The sequence below is a fragment of the Trachinotus anak genome, unplaced genomic scaffold (genome assembly GCF_046630095.1).
Source record: "Trachinotus anak isolate AG129_WGS33_773 ecotype Australia unplaced genomic scaffold, CSIRO_AGI_Tana_v1 ptg000034l, whole genome shotgun sequence".
Taxonomy (NCBI): domain Eukaryota; kingdom Metazoa; phylum Chordata; class Actinopteri; order Carangiformes; family Carangidae; genus Trachinotus; species Trachinotus anak.
Genome location: NW_027273885.1, coordinates 927,501 through 944,373, shown reverse-complemented (window position 1 = coordinate 944,373; position 16,873 = coordinate 927,501). Strand labels below are relative to the sequence as shown.

Below are 16,873 nucleotides of genomic sequence, written 5' to 3'. Positions count from 1 at the left end.
TTGATTATTAAACATTTTATTTTATTTTATTTTATTTTATTTTATTTTATTTTATTTTATTTTATTTTATTTTATTTTGTTTTGTTATGTTTTGTCTTATTTTGTTTTGTTTTATTTTATTTTATTTTTTTTTATTTAGTTTAGTTTTATTTTATTTTATTTTATTTTATTTTATTTAGTTTAGTTTTATTTTATTTTATTTTATTTTATTTTATTTTATTTTATTTTATTTTGTTTTATTTTATTTTGTTTTATTTTATTTTGTTTTGTTTTATTTAGTTTAGTTTTATTTTATTTTGTTTTGTTTTATTTTATTTTATTTTATTTTATTTTATTTTATTTTATTTTGTTTTGTTTTGTTTTGTTTTGTTTTGTTTTGTTTTGTTTTATTTTATTTTATTTTATTTTATTTTGTTTTATTTTATTTTATTTTATTTAGTTTTGTTTAGTTTTATTTTATTTTATTTTATTTTATTTTGTTTTATTTTATTTTGTTTAGTTTTATTTTATTTTGTTTTATTTTGTTTTGTTTTGTTTTGTTTTATTTTATTTAGTTTAGTTTTATTTTATTTTATTTTATTTTATTTTATTTTATTTTATTTTATTTTGTTTAGTTTTATTTTGTTTAGTTTGCACGGTGACGTCAGTGCGTCAGCGCCTGTGACGTCTGCGTCGGGACGGGGGCGCGGAACTGCTGAAGGGTCGACGGATAATCGGAGATGGAGGAGAAAGATGGACACTAAACGTCGGTGTTAGAGTTGCGGCAGAGGCTTGGTGACTGTGCGGATCTCTGCGTCCTCACCTCGCAGTGAATGTTGTACGAGGACCCACGGAGGACGGGCTTTAATCGCAGTGAGGTGGCTAATGTAGGCAGAGTTGGGGAGGGCTGTAGCTACTGGGGTTTTTTTGGAGAGGGAAAACAACATGGCTGCGGTGGAGCTCGAGTGGATCCCAGAAACACTGTACAACACGGCTATCTCGGCTGTGGTGGACAACTACAGCCGATCGAGGAGGGACATCCGTTCGCTCCCAGAAAACATACAGTTCGATGTCTATTATAAGGTAAGATGTGCCGGTCAGCGGTGCGGGCTGGTCTCCCCCCGCAGGAGAGGTCCGTGTCCACAGTTAGCTGGATATCGATGGCTGAGGACTCTCAGCTTTTAGCGGCCAAGCTAACTAACGCCACGCGATAGACAACATGTCTGATGTTCAGCACAACCGGGATGTGTGTCTGTGGAATGACTGTGTGTCGAAGAAACCTTCAGCGGCATCCTGCAGCTAATTACAGCAGCGCCCGTGTGAAGGAACTGCGGCTGGTTGTCATGTAACCCGACTGTTGTGTTGTTGTCAATGATTGTTTGACCCACTTTATTTATTGTGGCCTCTCAGGGCGAAAAACACTCGTTACAACACATCTGAGCTGTCGGGTCAGTGTCCCACGGACGGCGAGCACAAAAATGCAATTATAGCTTTAAGGTACAATAGTTTTTGTGTCCACGAGGTGTAACGAGGTGTAATTAGGTTAATTGCCACATTGAAATGAGATGACATCACAATGTTACACCGGAGCTATCAGCTGGGCCGGAGCCAGGGATTTAGAAACTCTGTTTCCTCAGCCACAGCAAAAGTGTCTGCATTAGGCCGCACACACTGGGATCTGACAGGGACCTAATATACACAGCCTCAGTTATTATATTGGATCCAGACACCAAAGCTCACTGGTTCTCACATTTTCATTATTATTGGATAAATTAAAACTTCTGTGCATTGTGATATTACTGTATTATTAATGTAATGGAAGGAGTTTGCCTCGCAGGTCCAGATCGGTGTTGTTAAAATAATAATAGCACAATAAGCCATGCGTTTGTGTGATAAAGATTTAGGACCTGTTCAGGAGGTGCAGTCATGTGACTCTGAGCAAACCAGGTGACATCGAGCTGTCTTCATGACCCTACACCACTGGTGCTGTACTGTGGCACAGACACTGGAGTTTGGCAGCAACAACAAAAACAAGATCTTTTCTAACTGTTGATTGAATCAGTTATTTCAGCTCTCAGACAGCTGAAGGGCAACTTTTCATTCTCCCTCCTCCTCACACACATTTACAAAGGTGCATCGGAGATCCATCAGTGATTTTAAGTGATGGAACCTCGGTTTAATGCAGGCCCAGTCAAAACACTGATGATGACCTCCTGTTAACAAATGAAAATAGAAACTGTAAACTGGTCTTCAAAGTGAGAGAACGCCCAAATTCCCAGAAAGAAAACAAAGGAGATGAACTTGGTGTCCTCAGTGTTGGCCATGGCTCTGGTGTTTAGTGGTTTATCCATAGCTCTGAAGATGTTAAAAATGCCACTGAGTAATTCCTTACAAAGAGTGTAAGTTTTATTGATGAGCAAGACAACATGACATTCCCAGGACAGTCACACGTCAGTGTGAAATAAAACTCCTCCAACTATTTCTGAATATGAATGAATTAATGGAAAAAGCTCTTATTGTTGGAAGGTAAAATAAAGTGGTAGGTGACACCATGAGTCAATAAACAGTGTCTGTTGTTCTCCCCAGGTCAGTAGTAGGGTTAGCAGTCTGCAGTGCTTTAGCTAAATGCTAACAACAGGTTGCTAACATGCTCATGATGACAATTCTGAGACTGACGTTTTTGATTAATTAAGCGAATTAAAAACCTGTTACCATGTCGAGGACTGAAGACTTCATTTATTATACAATGACAACATAAAGAAAATGATCCTCTGACTCTTCCTTGAGTTGTCATTTTAGCACCAGAAGAGTGAATTGTTCTCTCCAGCCCTGACAGGCACTTTACCAAAACTCTGTCTGAGAAATCAGCTGCTTGTGAGCGAGTGCAACTTGAATTGAAATACAAGGAACTGTGGGAACTGTGGGAACTGTAAACCTACACACCAAATAAAAACATGTGTGTTGTCAACTATTCATCTGTGGTCTGGATAAAAGGAACCGATCTATCGGAGAATCTCACATCAGTCTGACATTAAGGGAGACTTAACTCGATAACTGCAGCTGAGAGACAGAGCTGAGACTGGCATTGTCCCCTATAGACTCGCCATAGAGAGCCGTTGAACATAACAACTTCCAGCTCAGCGCATTTTGATGACAGGCTAGACATCAGCAAATTTTTTTGTTTAAACTCCTGAACTGCACACAGGATTTTCAAAAGCATCACTTAAAACACCTGTAATAGAAACTAGGATGAAAAATAGGATAAATCCACCATTGTAGTCACAGATGGGACGTTCTGTCTCCACCTTAATGTTATGTATCAGATTATTTGTTATGTATAGACTCAGCATTGTGCCACTAATGGAAGAGTTGATGTCTGTATTGTCGTCGGCTCATCTTTCCCTCCATCTCTGTGTCTTTCAGCTTTACCAGCAGGGCCGGCTCTGCCAGCTTGGAGGAGAGTTCTGTGAGCTCGAGGTGTTTGCTAAAGTCCTGCGGGCTTCAGACAAAAGGTAAAAACGTAATGGGACTAAGCTGTGCCAGAAACCTGACACCTTCCACAGTGGCCCATCCGCTGTCTAAAAACATGGTCCTGAGGACAGTGGTCCCTTAAACAGATGGTTAACAAAGCAGCTCAGGGTGTATGTGCTGAAAACTGCTTAAATAGAATAGTGGATATTGTTTGTCTTGGACCTTACCAAAGCCTCACCACTGTTAATGAAACTATCCAACCCTGATTGTAGTTTATTAATAGTTTTCTTTTAGCAACACATGCAGTACACAGACATTGAAGTTATTGTGCAGAGCTTTAGCCCACATGTTCTTCCTAATTGCTTTTGATTGTGCCTGGTCTATCACTCACTCACTCACTCACTCACTGTTTTGACCTACTCTGAAGAAGCTCTCTCTATCTAACCTATGAAGTGCTCCTCTCCTGTGACTGACGTACGTGGGTTGGTTTTTATTCCCCCTTCTCTTGCTGAGACCTGTTGAGACAGTGTGTCCTGTACTCTCTTCCTCCTCAGCTCCATCTGTTTAACAGTCATATATTAAAGCTCCATCCAGTCTAAAGGTAGATGTCCATGTGTTTGTGATTCTAAAGCAGGTCTAGGTTCTATATTAATACTGTGAAAGTATCAAAGCCTCAGTCCACAGAGAAATGCACACAGCCTGTATTCAGAAACTGAGCCTTAAAACCAGCCGTCAGGACTTCTGGAACTTTGTGATGTCACAGAGCGGTCACTGCCCTCAGCCACGCCACCTTGCATGATTTGGTTTCTGAGTGCTTACCTGAAATCTGCTATATTTTTATTAAATCAATCCTCTCTTCTGATTGGCAGCTCCAGAGAGAAGCCTGAGAGAGGAGATGTAAAACTACACTGAGATGGTTTTTGGTTCTTAAAACCACAAATATATCTTCTGATGGAGATCAACACTTCAGATAAATCACAGAAGTTAAAATATGGAGCTTTAAAAAGAGACGAGAGACAAGTAGAATAATGTCTCATTGATAGAAGTTCAGTGAACGTTAAAGCCCTGTCCAAACCTTAAGGTTAAGGTACATTATTGATGACGTTATTGATAATGTTATCTGTGAGCTGTATGTTTTGTCATTGACGTGACGCCTGTCATTTCAGGCAGATGAATCATCAAGATTGTCATTCATTTTGTCATTTAATGACAGCTTACATGTAAACAGTGTATTCACCATTGATCAGTACCTTATAATTAACCCTCAAACTGACGTGATCCACGTCACTGTCCTCCTGGCTGCAGACACCTCCTGCACCACTGTTTCCAGGCCCTAATGGACCACGGTGTGAAAGTTGCCTCAGTTCTGGCAAACTCCTTCAGCCGCCGCTGTTCCTACATCGCAGAGTCTGACGCCCACGTCAAAGAGAAGGCCATCCAGTTCGGCTTTGTGCTCGGTGAGTGACTGGGGCGGGGGAGGGAAGCTTTCACATGGACAGCTGGAGATAGTGATTGAGATACAGCCACAGAGAAACAATGAATGAATAAATGGGGGCCATTCATTCTTCACAGTGTTGTTATCATGGGGTGAGCTGATAGGAAAAGTGCGTCAGAAATCACGGATAGAAAGAAAACTCTGGCTCTGATTCAGCACAGGTCCATAATAACTGTAGGGATTTTGGTAATGCTGCTTTAAAATTCAAAACTCCCTTGGAGCAAATAATAATGTCGTAGTCCACCGGAGCCTGACTGTGTTGTATTCAACGTGCTGTCAGTGTATTCTTGAGGTTTTTACACCTCAGTGTTGTATACGATGTCTGTCCCAGTCTTATAAACGTGATATCTCTTTGAGGGAACTTCTTCAACTTTGCACAAACATTCATTTGGACTCGAGGATTAACTGATTAGACTTTGATGGTCAAAGGTCAAAGGTCACTGTGACCTCACAAAACATGTTTTTGGCCATAAAGCACAAATTCATACACTAATTATGACACATTTATAAGGATAAAATGAAGTGATGACATTTTATATCCAAAAGGTCAAATGTCAACTTCACTGTGACATCATAATGTTCTGTAAAAACACTTGTGTCCATTACTGAACGCTGTAACTCAGAAAGGGGAGATTGTGACCTCATTTCCTGCAACTTCACTGGTTGGCGGCGGCAAACAGCCACAAGGAGGTGAATGGTGAATGATAGGGAATGTAAATGAATGAAATAACATGAATACAGTTTTTATTGTTTACATTCTTTATTATATCATACATAAAGAATGAGGTGCTGAACCCCAGATTGTGCCTGATGGCTGTTCTGTCAGTGTGTGTGAATGTGGACTGTCCTGCAGAGCACCTGGACTGGTCTCTAAGTGCTATATAAGTAAACCGTATAAATGAATTTCTCCCTTTAACAAATACCTGATTTGCTGCAGTGAAATGTGAGATTTGAGCACTTAGATTATATGTTGTCTAAAAACCAGCAGTTACCACAGGAGATGTTGACCCTCCCCTCTGATTTGGAGACAGGTGCAGTAATGTGATGCTCTCTGGTTCCAGGTGGATTCTTGTCTGATGCCGGCTGGTATGGAGATGCAGAGAAAGTGTTTCTGTCGTGCCTGCAGCTCTGTACGCTCCACAGTGAGGTCCTGCATTGCTACCGGGCTGTGGAATGCTGTGTCAGGTCAGTGTGTGGGCACATACACCAAGAACTCCTTTCAAAGGCCCTGTGTGTAGAGTTACTTCACTGCCACGATCTCCTGAATATCTTAGTTTAAGTTAGAATTCAACAGAAGCTTTTTGACCTCTGTAACTGTCAAGAATGATTGTACTGTCACACACAGCTACACATAGAAGGTGGTTCAGCTTCAGATGACAGCATCAACAATAGAATAACAACTAGCTGATGTAAATCTGCGCAGAGTTATATTTGCATCAGATCAGAACCTCTTTGTTCTGCCTGATAAGGGTTTTTGATTTTTAAAGCTGCAGTAAATGGACAGATTTTAGCAGGTTGACCTGACCTGCTCATCTTCAAGGCTCAAACAGTTCTGTTGTCTTCACCGCCCTCTTTAGTTTCTCCGGTCTAGTGGACCTCAGCAAGATTCACAGTCTTCATACAGGGCCTGTAACTGAGAGCAATATATTGTCTCACTGCAGACAGTTTCCCTCCACTTCCACAGTATCACACTGTGTGAAAGCTTCAGTTTGCCTCTCTGCAGATTCTAATGGTATTGATCATTAGTTCACCAGCAGCCACACTGAAGACGATGTTCTTTAAATTGAATCATTTTGTTGTTCATTGGAATCTATAGAGTCTGACAGTGTGTTAAAGTGATAGTTCAGGTTATTTAATGTGGTTTTGTAGTCAGTGTGTTACCTGCAGTAGATTCAGCTCAGTGTGGAGTCAGTTTAGAGAAGCAGCGGGACAGAAGCTGAAGATGTGCTGCTGAGGACAGGGTCAGCAGAACTTAAAAACATGCCCACCTAAAAAAACAGTATGGGGTAAAGTGTACACTTCATTATCAGTGTTTCTGCTGCTTTATCTTGCGTCAAAGAGAAGGTGTGCTGGGTGTAAGGAATATGAATATGGACCAGTCGACCTTTGCTCCAACTCTCAACATGGCCATGAGCTCTGGGTAGTTACTGAAAGAATGAGATCACAGATACAAGTGGCTGAAATGGGTTTTCCTCCAGAGAGTGTCTGGGCTCAGCCTCAGAGTTAGGGTGAGGTTTCTGGAGAGAGTCTGGACGTCTGGAATACTCCACGTAGCCTCCTGCACCCGGGAGCCGACCTCGGATAAACGGAAGAAAATGGTTCAGTGGCTGAGAAAAGTAGTGCATCAGGAAAGGGCTGATTATAACACACTGACTACAGATAAATATCTCATCCAAACCCACATCAAACAACACAAACTGTCACTTTAATGTGACAGGAACTAAATGACTGAAAATGTTTGGTCTGTTTTTATGTCTGTATATTAGACACACCTGAGATTGTTAATCAGTTTTACTGCCCTGTCTACACAGGCTGCTTCATGTCCGTAATGGCAACTGTAAGTACCACCTGGGGGAGGAGACCTTCAAGCTCGCTCAGTCTTACATGGACAAACTAGCCAAACATGGCCACCAGGCCAACAAGGCAGCGCTGTATGGCGAGCTCTGTGCCTTGCTCTTCGCCAAAAGCCACTATGATGAGGTGTGTGTTTCATGTATGACAGTACCTTTAATAGTGACGTGTGAATTTGGTTGTGTTGAGAAATGTGTAACTCGCGTTTTTGTCTCACAGGCATACAAGTGGTGTATAGAGGCTATGAAGGAGATAACTCCAGGGCTGCCTGTCAAAGTAGTGGTTGATGTCCTCCGGCAAGCCTCCAAGGTGACATTCAGATCAGTGGACCATCTTTATTGAAATCACAAAATGTTGTGAAGTCACTGTTGTGGTTCCAGTGTGTGTACAGAAAGTGTGTACACCTCTACAGATCTGTATTTAGTCGGACCCAGTGAGGAAATGCTTTGTGCTGTAGTCAGACCTGTTGTGTGAAGTGTGACCTTGTCTCTGTGTCGCAGGCCTGCGTGGTGAAGAGAGAGTTCAGAAAAGCAGAGCAGCTGATCAAACATGCAGTGTTTCTAGCAAGGTAACCTGCTGTGTCCGATGAGTCTCAACATTATTCTTGTTTGTTTGTCGTGGATTCTGAGTGTTGTTTGTCTTACAGAGAACATTTTGGACACAAGCATCCCAAGTACTCCGACACGCTGCTAGATTATGGATTTTACTTATTAAATGTAGACAACATATGTCAATCAGTGGCTATTTACCAGGTGAGAATCAATGGAACAATAAATGTGTACATGTGTTTTTATACTGTTTACATTAAAAACCATGAGAGTCATGTAAATCTGATTAAATCTCCTCTGTACAAATTCCAGACGGCGCTGGACATCCGACAGTCTGTGTTTGGGGGGAAGAACATCCACGTGGCCACGGCCCATGAAGACCTGGCCTACTCCTCATACGTGCACCAGTACAGCTCTGGGAAATTTGACAACGCTCTGTGAGTACAATGAATCTTACAAACTCAGTAGCACTGCTTCAGCAGCTAATTACATTAGACATGAGCTCCCTTGTAGATGAAGCACATGATGGTGAGTCACACTGTTGGTCTGTTCTGTTACTCGCTGTACTGGCATTCATGTTATGTGGCTGCATGATGTGGGCGTGTGACGTCTCATATACTAAAAAGCTCTGATGCTTTTAGACACTGAGATGGATTTAAAGATGTTAAGGAGCCAAGTGGAAGATGTTTTCACATTTTTAAATCGTCTCTTCATTTAAAATTGGGTAACGCTCCGACCTCTGAGACCTTGGTTCACTTTTGCAACGTACAAGCTTCAAAACAACTTCGTTCATGAGAAACACTTGACTTTCTCAGAAGTGTTTATCCTGAATAGAATGCAGTTATTAGCCAAGCGCTGAGTTCTGTGCCATGTTTGGGTCAGCTGCTGTGTTTGTCCCTCAGATTCCATGCAGAACGTGCCATAGACATCATAACTCACATTCTGCCTGAGGACCATCTGCTGCTGGCCTCCTCCAAAAGAGTCAAAGGTAAGGCCTGTTTTCTGGACTGCTGCCTACTGTGTGGGGGGCAGCATAGACATGCAATCCATCCCAAGACACGACGCATGGAAAGTTCCATGATCCCTGAGCCTTATATACAGTGGGGTCCAAACCTCTGCAGCCCCTAACCCCTCTGTGCATGAAGCAGTGGCTGCTTCACAGTTTGTCCACATCAGAAGGAAGATTCACACAAATGATGGAGCTGTGTTTAGAGGCAGTGAGACATAGTCAACAATTCCTGTGCTGTGAGATGTGAACTGAATGTGTTTCACTGCGGACTGCACATGCAGACACTGATGTGGGTAGTGACCCTCCTGAAGTTATTTAATTCTTCTTAATACACACATTCCTCTCGACAGGTGTGTGTTGTGTAGAGGTGTGTTGTAGTTGACAGTTGTGTTAGTAGTGATACTTGAAGTGGTGAAGCAGGTGAAGTTATGTTTATCTTGTGACGTCCTGATGCATTTTACATTCGGTACCTGAACTGACGTCCTGCAGCGGCTCCTCAGGTAAAGACATCTAACACGTGCACATCATCCTTTGCTTCTTTCAGCTCTGATCCTGGAGGAAATTGCCATCGACTGCCACAATAAGGAGACAGAAGAGCGCCTCCTGCAGGAGGCTCATGACCTGCACCTCTCCTCCCTGCAGCTGGCCAAGAAAGCCTTTGGAGAGTTCAACGTCCAGACGGCCAAACACTACGGCAACTTAGGACGACTCTACCAGTCCATGAGGAAGTTCAAGGTGGATGGAGACGTGTGTGTGTGTGTCTGTCGTATGTTTTGAAGATGCATCAGGATGGTTTATAAAACTAGTTTTATCTGTTAACTGGAACCACATTAATAGATATTTTTCCTGTTTTGAGTAGAGTATCACGCTGGTCTTTGTGACTGCATTTTAAAACGTAGCAGGGTTATGTGACAGACGTCCCACTGGGCTATGATGTTAAGTTACAGTTACAGCGACAGACTGAATTGAAAACCATAAATATCTGGAGATGTTTTGTTGCCTTAGAATCTGAAGCCGTTCACACAGAAGAGTAGAAAATGTTATTTTCTCAGTCTGGGGACAAGACAGATGGAGATTAAAGATTAGAAATAAATGTGCGTGTGGTGCATCAGACCCACATAGATCTACATTTACAGTCAGATTTGGTTCTTATTGGAATTTAGATAATGTCACGTTATGAAATTACTCCAGACACGCGTCTAATATCTGACAGCTAAGATGATTTTAAATCAGGTTTCCATAGAGACAAACAAATTAATCATTGCAAATACGGAGTAATTTGTTAAAACTGTTATAACCATCTGTGTTTAACCAGGAGGCAGAGGAGATGCACATAAAAGCCATCCAGATCAAGGAGCAGCTCCTGGGCCACGAGGACTACGAGGTGGCTCTGTCTGTGGGTCACCTGGCGTCGCTCTACAACTACGACATGAACCAGTATGAAGACGCAGAGAGGCTGTACCTGCGCTCCATCGCTATCGGTCAGTCAGGGAGGGAGCTGGCTTTTACTTTACTCACTTAACTGTAAATGTAGAGATTTTTGTCCCTGTCAGGATCCTGTACTGTAGAAAATATAACTTAGGCCATTTCTGGGCAAAAGATCTGCAGAGACCTAACTCTAGACTTAGCTGTGTAGCTCTCTTATCCCTCCTGTGTCTCATGGACAACAACTGTTTTATTGTGTGCTCCAGTTATGAGCCACAGCTGAGACGATCTGCTGCTTGTGTTGACACTAGACTATAAAGCTTAATGTCTGTCCAAGGTTTAATAGCCCACGATGGAGCATTAAGTTAGCCTTCAGCAGCCTAGTTAGCTTGTAAGTAATGAAACAATTATACACATCAGAGGCGCCAGGGGCTGCTCTGAACAGGTGAATGTCCCTCCCCCACGGTCGAGATGAAGCTGCAAAACCCACAGTCAACATGACTTGTTGCTATAGAGATTTGGAAAAGGTCGTCAAACGCACACACACACACACACACACGAAATGAAAAGTTTAAGTAACGATACACAACATGACACACACTTTGCTGTTCTTGGTCAGGTGGACTGTGGTAAATGCTGGATTGGATCAGTCGGGGGGGAGCTCTTTGATTGGTGGTTACAGTTCGGGGCAGGACCCTGAAACAACCACACATGGTGTGTAATGTTTGCTGTGTCCTGACAGGGAAGAAGCTGTTTGGAGAGGGCTACAGCGGGCTGGAGTACGACTACCGAGGCCTCATCAAACTCTACAACTCAGTGGGAAACTACGAGAAGGTGTTTGAATACCACAACGTGCTGTCCAACTGGAACCGGCTGAGGGACCGGCAGTTTGCTGTGGCTGACGCCCTGGAGGACGTCAACACTACACCCCAGCAGACCCAGGAGGTGGTGCAAGCTTTCTTATTGGCTCAGAGCTTGGGCCCCACCCGCCCCTGTCTCGGCTGATTTTTATGAGGGATGAGAGGGAAAAAAAAAGACACGAGGGCTTCAGCCTGATGAGGACACGAAACGAGCCCAGATGTGATGCTCCAGTTGCACACATTGAATTAGTAACACAGTAAATTCAAACATCACTGGCGAGTTTGTTGGCGTCACAGCTGCCAGTGTGCACACACACACACACACACACACACATTTAGTCATGGAATAAAAAAGTAGAGAAGACGCCGTTTTCAAACCTCATTGACACCCACACAAACCACCAAGATGCAACTTGAGACTGGACGCAGCTTCACACACAGAGCAGACTGTTGCATTTCTCTAAGAGAAAGAGAACACGTGACCGAGGGGGAGAAAAAAAAAAACCCCTCTCACATCTCATCCTGTAAGGATGACAGATGAGCTCTCCTCCTCTCCAGTCTCACTCGCCTTTTTCTTTTCAGTTTGGAATCAGAGGATGTTTTTGCTTTTGTATTTGCGCCAGTGTAGCTCTGAATGCCATGAGACTCATCACACATCCAGACCATGTTCTTCAGGACCGATGTACATGACAGCATCTGGACGCCACATCTGTGAAAAACGTGTTTCATCCATCAGCATCATCACTCGGCGGATCACAGATGGAGGCTGTCGAATATTTTTGACACTTGTACAGTAAAATAATTCAGCAGATTGTTCACTTAAGTTTCAGTTGAAGGCTTGAACGCGGACTCTGAGAAGACAGACGTCCTGTTTTTCAACTGCTCAGTGGAATGTGTTGAACCAGTGGGGATGTTGTTACACACATTACAGGCTTCACAGGTCTTGTTTTCAGTTTATTTCATTTGTTTTTCCAGCCTAGTCCTGACATAGCATAATTAAAATGCCAATAACTTATATGCAGATGTGTATGTTTATGTAGCCCTTTGTTTATGCTTTTCCTACTGAGCGACCCTGAGTATAGCTCAACACTAGGTCTTTAGAAACAAGGGACATGAAGAGGAGTGAAAAGAGGAAGATGCTACATGTACAGAGGCTCATTAGCCTCCATTTACTCGTATATCTGAAGGTGTGGCTTTGTGTGTGTGTGTGTGTGTGTGTGTGTGTGTGTGTGTGTGTGTGTGTGTGTGTGTGTGTTTCCACAGATAGAACTCTGGGTGCCCAAGTGCTCCACTGATGACTACCAGCCTTACACCAGCTTGCAGTTATCTGTCTGTAGACGGACCCATACTTTGAAGTGCTAAATAAACTATTATACCCTTAAGGGCACTACAGTGGGGACCAATATTGTATATTTGTGTGTGTGTGTGTGTGTGTTGCCAGCCTGTCTACCTGTGCATCTGGCCTTTCCTTTCCACTCCGTCCTGTCCGATTTCCCATTGATGCAATTTTTTTTTTTTTTTTTTAACTGGACCTTGTTTTTCCATCAGCCTCCGTCAGTGGCTCCGAGGCGGGAAACTCATTTTTGTTTCAGAACAGAGCTGAACTGTCTTGGTGCTGGTCTCCAATCATAACGGACCAAGAGGAAAAACAAGCCTGACAACAACCAATGACGTGCGATTTTAATGTTTTAGTGCTCACTTTGTAATTACTCATCAGTAAAATGATCTAAAGCCAAATGTTCTCCCAGCAGACTGAGGCCTCGCTGACATTTAAAGGAGCAGTTCACTGAAATTACAAAGAAGAAGAAGCTTCTCTCTCTGACCTGAGGTGCAGTGGTTCCCAAACCGTGATTTTTAAGGCTGACGAATGTTTACATCTGAGAATGTTCATCTGCTCATATTCTTTTTCTCTACATGAACAAAAATGTGCAATATTAACCGAACATAATTAACCCTTTCATTTGTTAATGTACACGTCAACCCAGACACATCTGTCTAACAGATGTTTTACAGTGTAAAAATAAACCTGTCAGTGCTCTCTGGTGGACAAACTCTGTAACAGCAACCCTGTGTCTAAATGACCTCAAACATATCTCTGCTGATGTTTCCTCTGTGATGTAATAAGCTAATATCAGACAGTTCACTGATCCGCTGGAGTCAGCAGTGCAGCTCTGATTGTTTCCCCTCTATACAAAGCTGAACCCTTTGCTTTGTATCTGAGTGTTCCTGGGTGTTGGTGTAAGTTGTGAGCAGTTCAGTCGTGCAGTGGTTTTACCTCCTCACACCTGAGGAGGTAAAACTGTGGTGTGTTTCAGAAGATAGATAGAATTATATGAAGTAGAATTGTGTGTTTTTGTTCTTGTCGCAGTAATCATCTGTGGGTTGAGACCCTCACAAGGGGTCTCGGCCCGTAGGTTGGGAACCACTGTTTCAGATAGTTTTGGTTCCAGTGGAACTGAAAAATCCTCTGTATGAAAACTGGAGGGAAAGTTGCTGTTCTCTCTTTTTAATGAACTCTTTAAATTCCCCTCCACCTCCAGAGGAAGGTGTCAGGTGATTTTTGAACCTTCTGCATGTCGTCATGATTTGGATGAACTGGCCCTTTAAAGCGGAGCAGGAAGTCACAGCTGTGTGATCATAGATGTTGTTGTTGATGTAGAGAAATAACTGATGGAGAACGGATCCAGGCATTAATATCTGCGACGTTACTGAGAATGTGATGCCTTCAATAAGAACCCCACTGTTTTTAATGAGTGAAGAAAGAAGCTTTGCCTTGATGTTGCTTCAGTGCTGTCGGACGTCTGCCTCTCTAGCAGTGATGTGAGTGGCTCCAGCTGAGGAGGTCCAGCCTTAGCCCCCCCTTAACAGGACGCTCAGCTACACTCTAGGTGCTTCAGCTTCAACACCCCCACCCCCCTACCCCCTCGAGGTGACAGAACATTAGTCTAGGGCTCATTGCAGAGCTGGGCTTCTTACAAAGGTCAATACATATCTTCTTGTCCTACAAGATGAATAGTTACAAAAATGTAATCGACTGAGTTACTCCTACACTGTTAGATATGATCACCTTTAATCCCCCCCCGCTGTGCTGACTGCTTTTAATCAGATGTTATTTCTGAACTTGTTGAACTGCATTCTGATCTGTTAGCGCTGCTGTGTCAGAGTTTTCCCTGTGCACCACCTGTGAACGATCACTGATTTTCACATGAAGTATTTTCTGTCCAAACTCGAGCTGAAGCGTCAGTTTCTTGCCATGATGTCACATTTTCTGTTTGGACAACAGGAAAAACGAAAAATACATTTGAAAAAATGGACTCAGAAATGTGATTTTTTTTTTTTTTTTTTAAGTGTTTTTGTTCTTCAGTAACAACACAGATAAACCAGATGGTGAAATGTAGGAAACCACATCTACTGCTCTTCGTTGTGATCTAATATCTGAAAGGGAATAAAATAGTCACAGAGCTGGAGGGGGTGGAGGGTCAAAGGGCGTGGGCTTGCTGAGAGAGGTGGACATGCTCAATAAAGCTGTGACGTCTCCTTTTCTCTCTGACTGACGCCAAATGTGACGAGGGGATGTTTCACTGTCGGCTTGTTACTGCTTCACTGTTTAGCTGCAAAAACATTAAAACTTGTATCATTGATCACAAACACCAACATGCATTTTTCTCTTGTGTTCACACCTTAATCAGAGACAAACCAGGCAGACATCTGTGGCCCCCCCAAGGGCAAAGGGGCCCCTGATATTGGCACATTTGCTTGTTATTGAACCGAAGTGCAGAGGTGGAGGCAGAGCTGCTTTTTTATAAACCTGTTCAAACTACTGACTTCAAAATAAATATCATGAGCAAAATCTGAAACAAAGCCAATTTTTTTAAGTCGACACGTCAACAAATATAAAAAAAATCTGTCCCCGTTACCAAATCCATGCAGGTCATTCATTAAAGTATTCATGAAACATGAAAGTGTTAGAAGCCCCCGATACGCAGCTCGTCTTTGGTAGTGACGCTGTAAAGTCATGATTTTTGATGATCCGTAGCTGCTTCAGCTGAGATGTTCATCTCTGAACATGAAACTCCTGCAGCAAAAAAGTGTGAAATACAGCAAACTACAGCTTTACAACAGTGTCACAAAAGCAAATCCCTGATCACACTGAGCTTCTCCCTTCGGTTCAATAGTAAACTCTCATCACAGATCACAGTCAGATCAGGAACACACTGCTGTCGTGTTGTATTTTCACTTCTCACCCTCTGACTGAAGAGCAACTGGACTCAGTTTCCTGAATAATTAAAATAATATCTGTATTCCCTTTGACAGTTCAACACCTCCACCACCATCTACTGCACCTGTGCCACAGCAGCAGGGAGACGATCGATCATGTGATACAGCCTCAGATAGAAGTCCAGGTTCATCCAGTATGGAGGGAAACTTTTACGACAGAATCAAATGTTAAAATGTGGAAAAATCTAATGTGCAGTGTTGTTCATGTAGAAGTTGTGGAACAGCAGAGCAGGTGGTCAGGTCAGCGGTGCCTCCGGCTGTCAGTTCTTCTTCTTCTCTGGCTCGTCACAGGTGAGGTATTCAACGTGTGTCCATACACACCACACCTGCAGGAGGATGGGATCACATGTACACATTTACCCACTGAGCTGCATGTGTCTGGTTATCGCAGGTGAGTGGGGGTGTGAGGGGGGGCTCCTACCTCCACTGTCAGAGCCAGCAGGCGGCCCACAGCCAGCAGCGCCGTCCCCACAGCCTGGATCCAGAGAGGCAGACGCAACCAGCCGGACAGTAAATCCCACTGGAGCCCGTACAGCCACAGAGGCAGGCAGTGCAGCCCGCTCACCACCCATGTGCCCAGCGGCGTCCGAAACCCTGACAACACAAACCTCTAATTAACTCTGTCTGTGATTCTTCATCATCATCATCATCATCATCATCGTCGTCGTCGGCTCATTCACAGCCACAGACTCGTTACCGTTTGCCATGACGGCCTGAATGAACCGGGGGCTGCTGGTGAAGCTGTTCTTCCAGTGGTCACCTCTGGCGCCGTGGTTACACACAAACACACACCACTCCAGTGCAGACACCAGCCAACCCCACTGCAACACAACACACAACAAACCATCAGCACCACTGTGAAGACGGCACGGCGCAGGTGTTCCTTTAAACACTCACAGTCACAGGTAGACGAGATCGGAGCGGGCGGTTTCAGTGTGATGTCACAGTGAACATCACAATCTGAATAATGCTGCTGCCTGTACATTTGTTTCAACATTTGTTTTCCTTCCTGAATTTAAACGATCTGCCGCCATCACTCGGGACACTTGCATGTGACCGATCAGTCGATGTAGCAGAGGCTGAAATATCCCGACGTTCAATCCCTGTAATGGATCAAGCTCCAGAATCACAGCATCCTCAGGCCACGTGAGGCCACATGGGCCAGACTCAGAGATGGAGAGAGCTTCTGAGGGCCTGCAGCCCTGAGGCCGTCTTCGGCTGGAGGTGTTCTGACAGT

At 43.3% G+C, this 16,873-nt stretch overlaps 2 protein-coding genes across 3 annotated transcripts in view; one reads left to right on the top strand and one right to left on the bottom strand.

The window, feature by feature from the left end:
- Window positions 1-665: 665 nt before the first annotated feature.
- On the top strand, window positions 666-14,365 carry appbp2 (amyloid beta precursor protein (cytoplasmic tail) binding protein 2). The gene is made up of 13 exons (XM_071471855.1): window positions 666-1,062; window positions 3,403-3,491; window positions 4,756-4,907; window positions 6,007-6,130; window positions 7,477-7,645; window positions 7,736-7,825; window positions 8,017-8,084; window positions 8,163-8,268; window positions 8,377-8,501; window positions 8,967-9,052; window positions 9,618-9,808; window positions 10,389-10,554; window positions 11,241-14,365. Exons 1-13 carry the CDS (start codon window positions 925-927, stop codon window positions 11,501-11,503), a joined length of 1,767 nt encoding a protein of 588 aa, XP_071327956.1. The 5' UTR covers window positions 666-924; the 3' UTR covers window positions 11,504-14,365.
- A 74-nt stretch (window positions 14,366-14,439) lies between these two features.
- LOC139614524 (CDP-diacylglycerol--serine O-phosphatidyltransferase) overlaps window positions 14,440-16,873 on the bottom strand; it is a 12,113-nt gene continuing 9,679 nt past the window's right edge. Inside the window, exons 4-7 of one of the 2 annotated variants that reach the window (XR_011687071.1) lie at window positions 16,334-16,457; window positions 16,058-16,230; window positions 15,702-15,962; window positions 14,440-14,969 (exon numbers count right to left, since the gene is read on the bottom strand). Coding sequence is in view for 1 of the 2 variants with exons in the window: in XM_071471858.1 (XP_071327959.1) it covers window positions 15,897-15,962; window positions 16,058-16,230; window positions 16,334-16,457 (363 nt within the window). In the remaining variant the exon portion in view is untranslated. Of the gene's footprint in view, window positions 14,970-15,208; window positions 15,963-16,057; window positions 16,231-16,333; window positions 16,458-16,873 lie in introns of those variants that run through there. The other variant, XM_071471858.1, reaches the window with a different exon arrangement.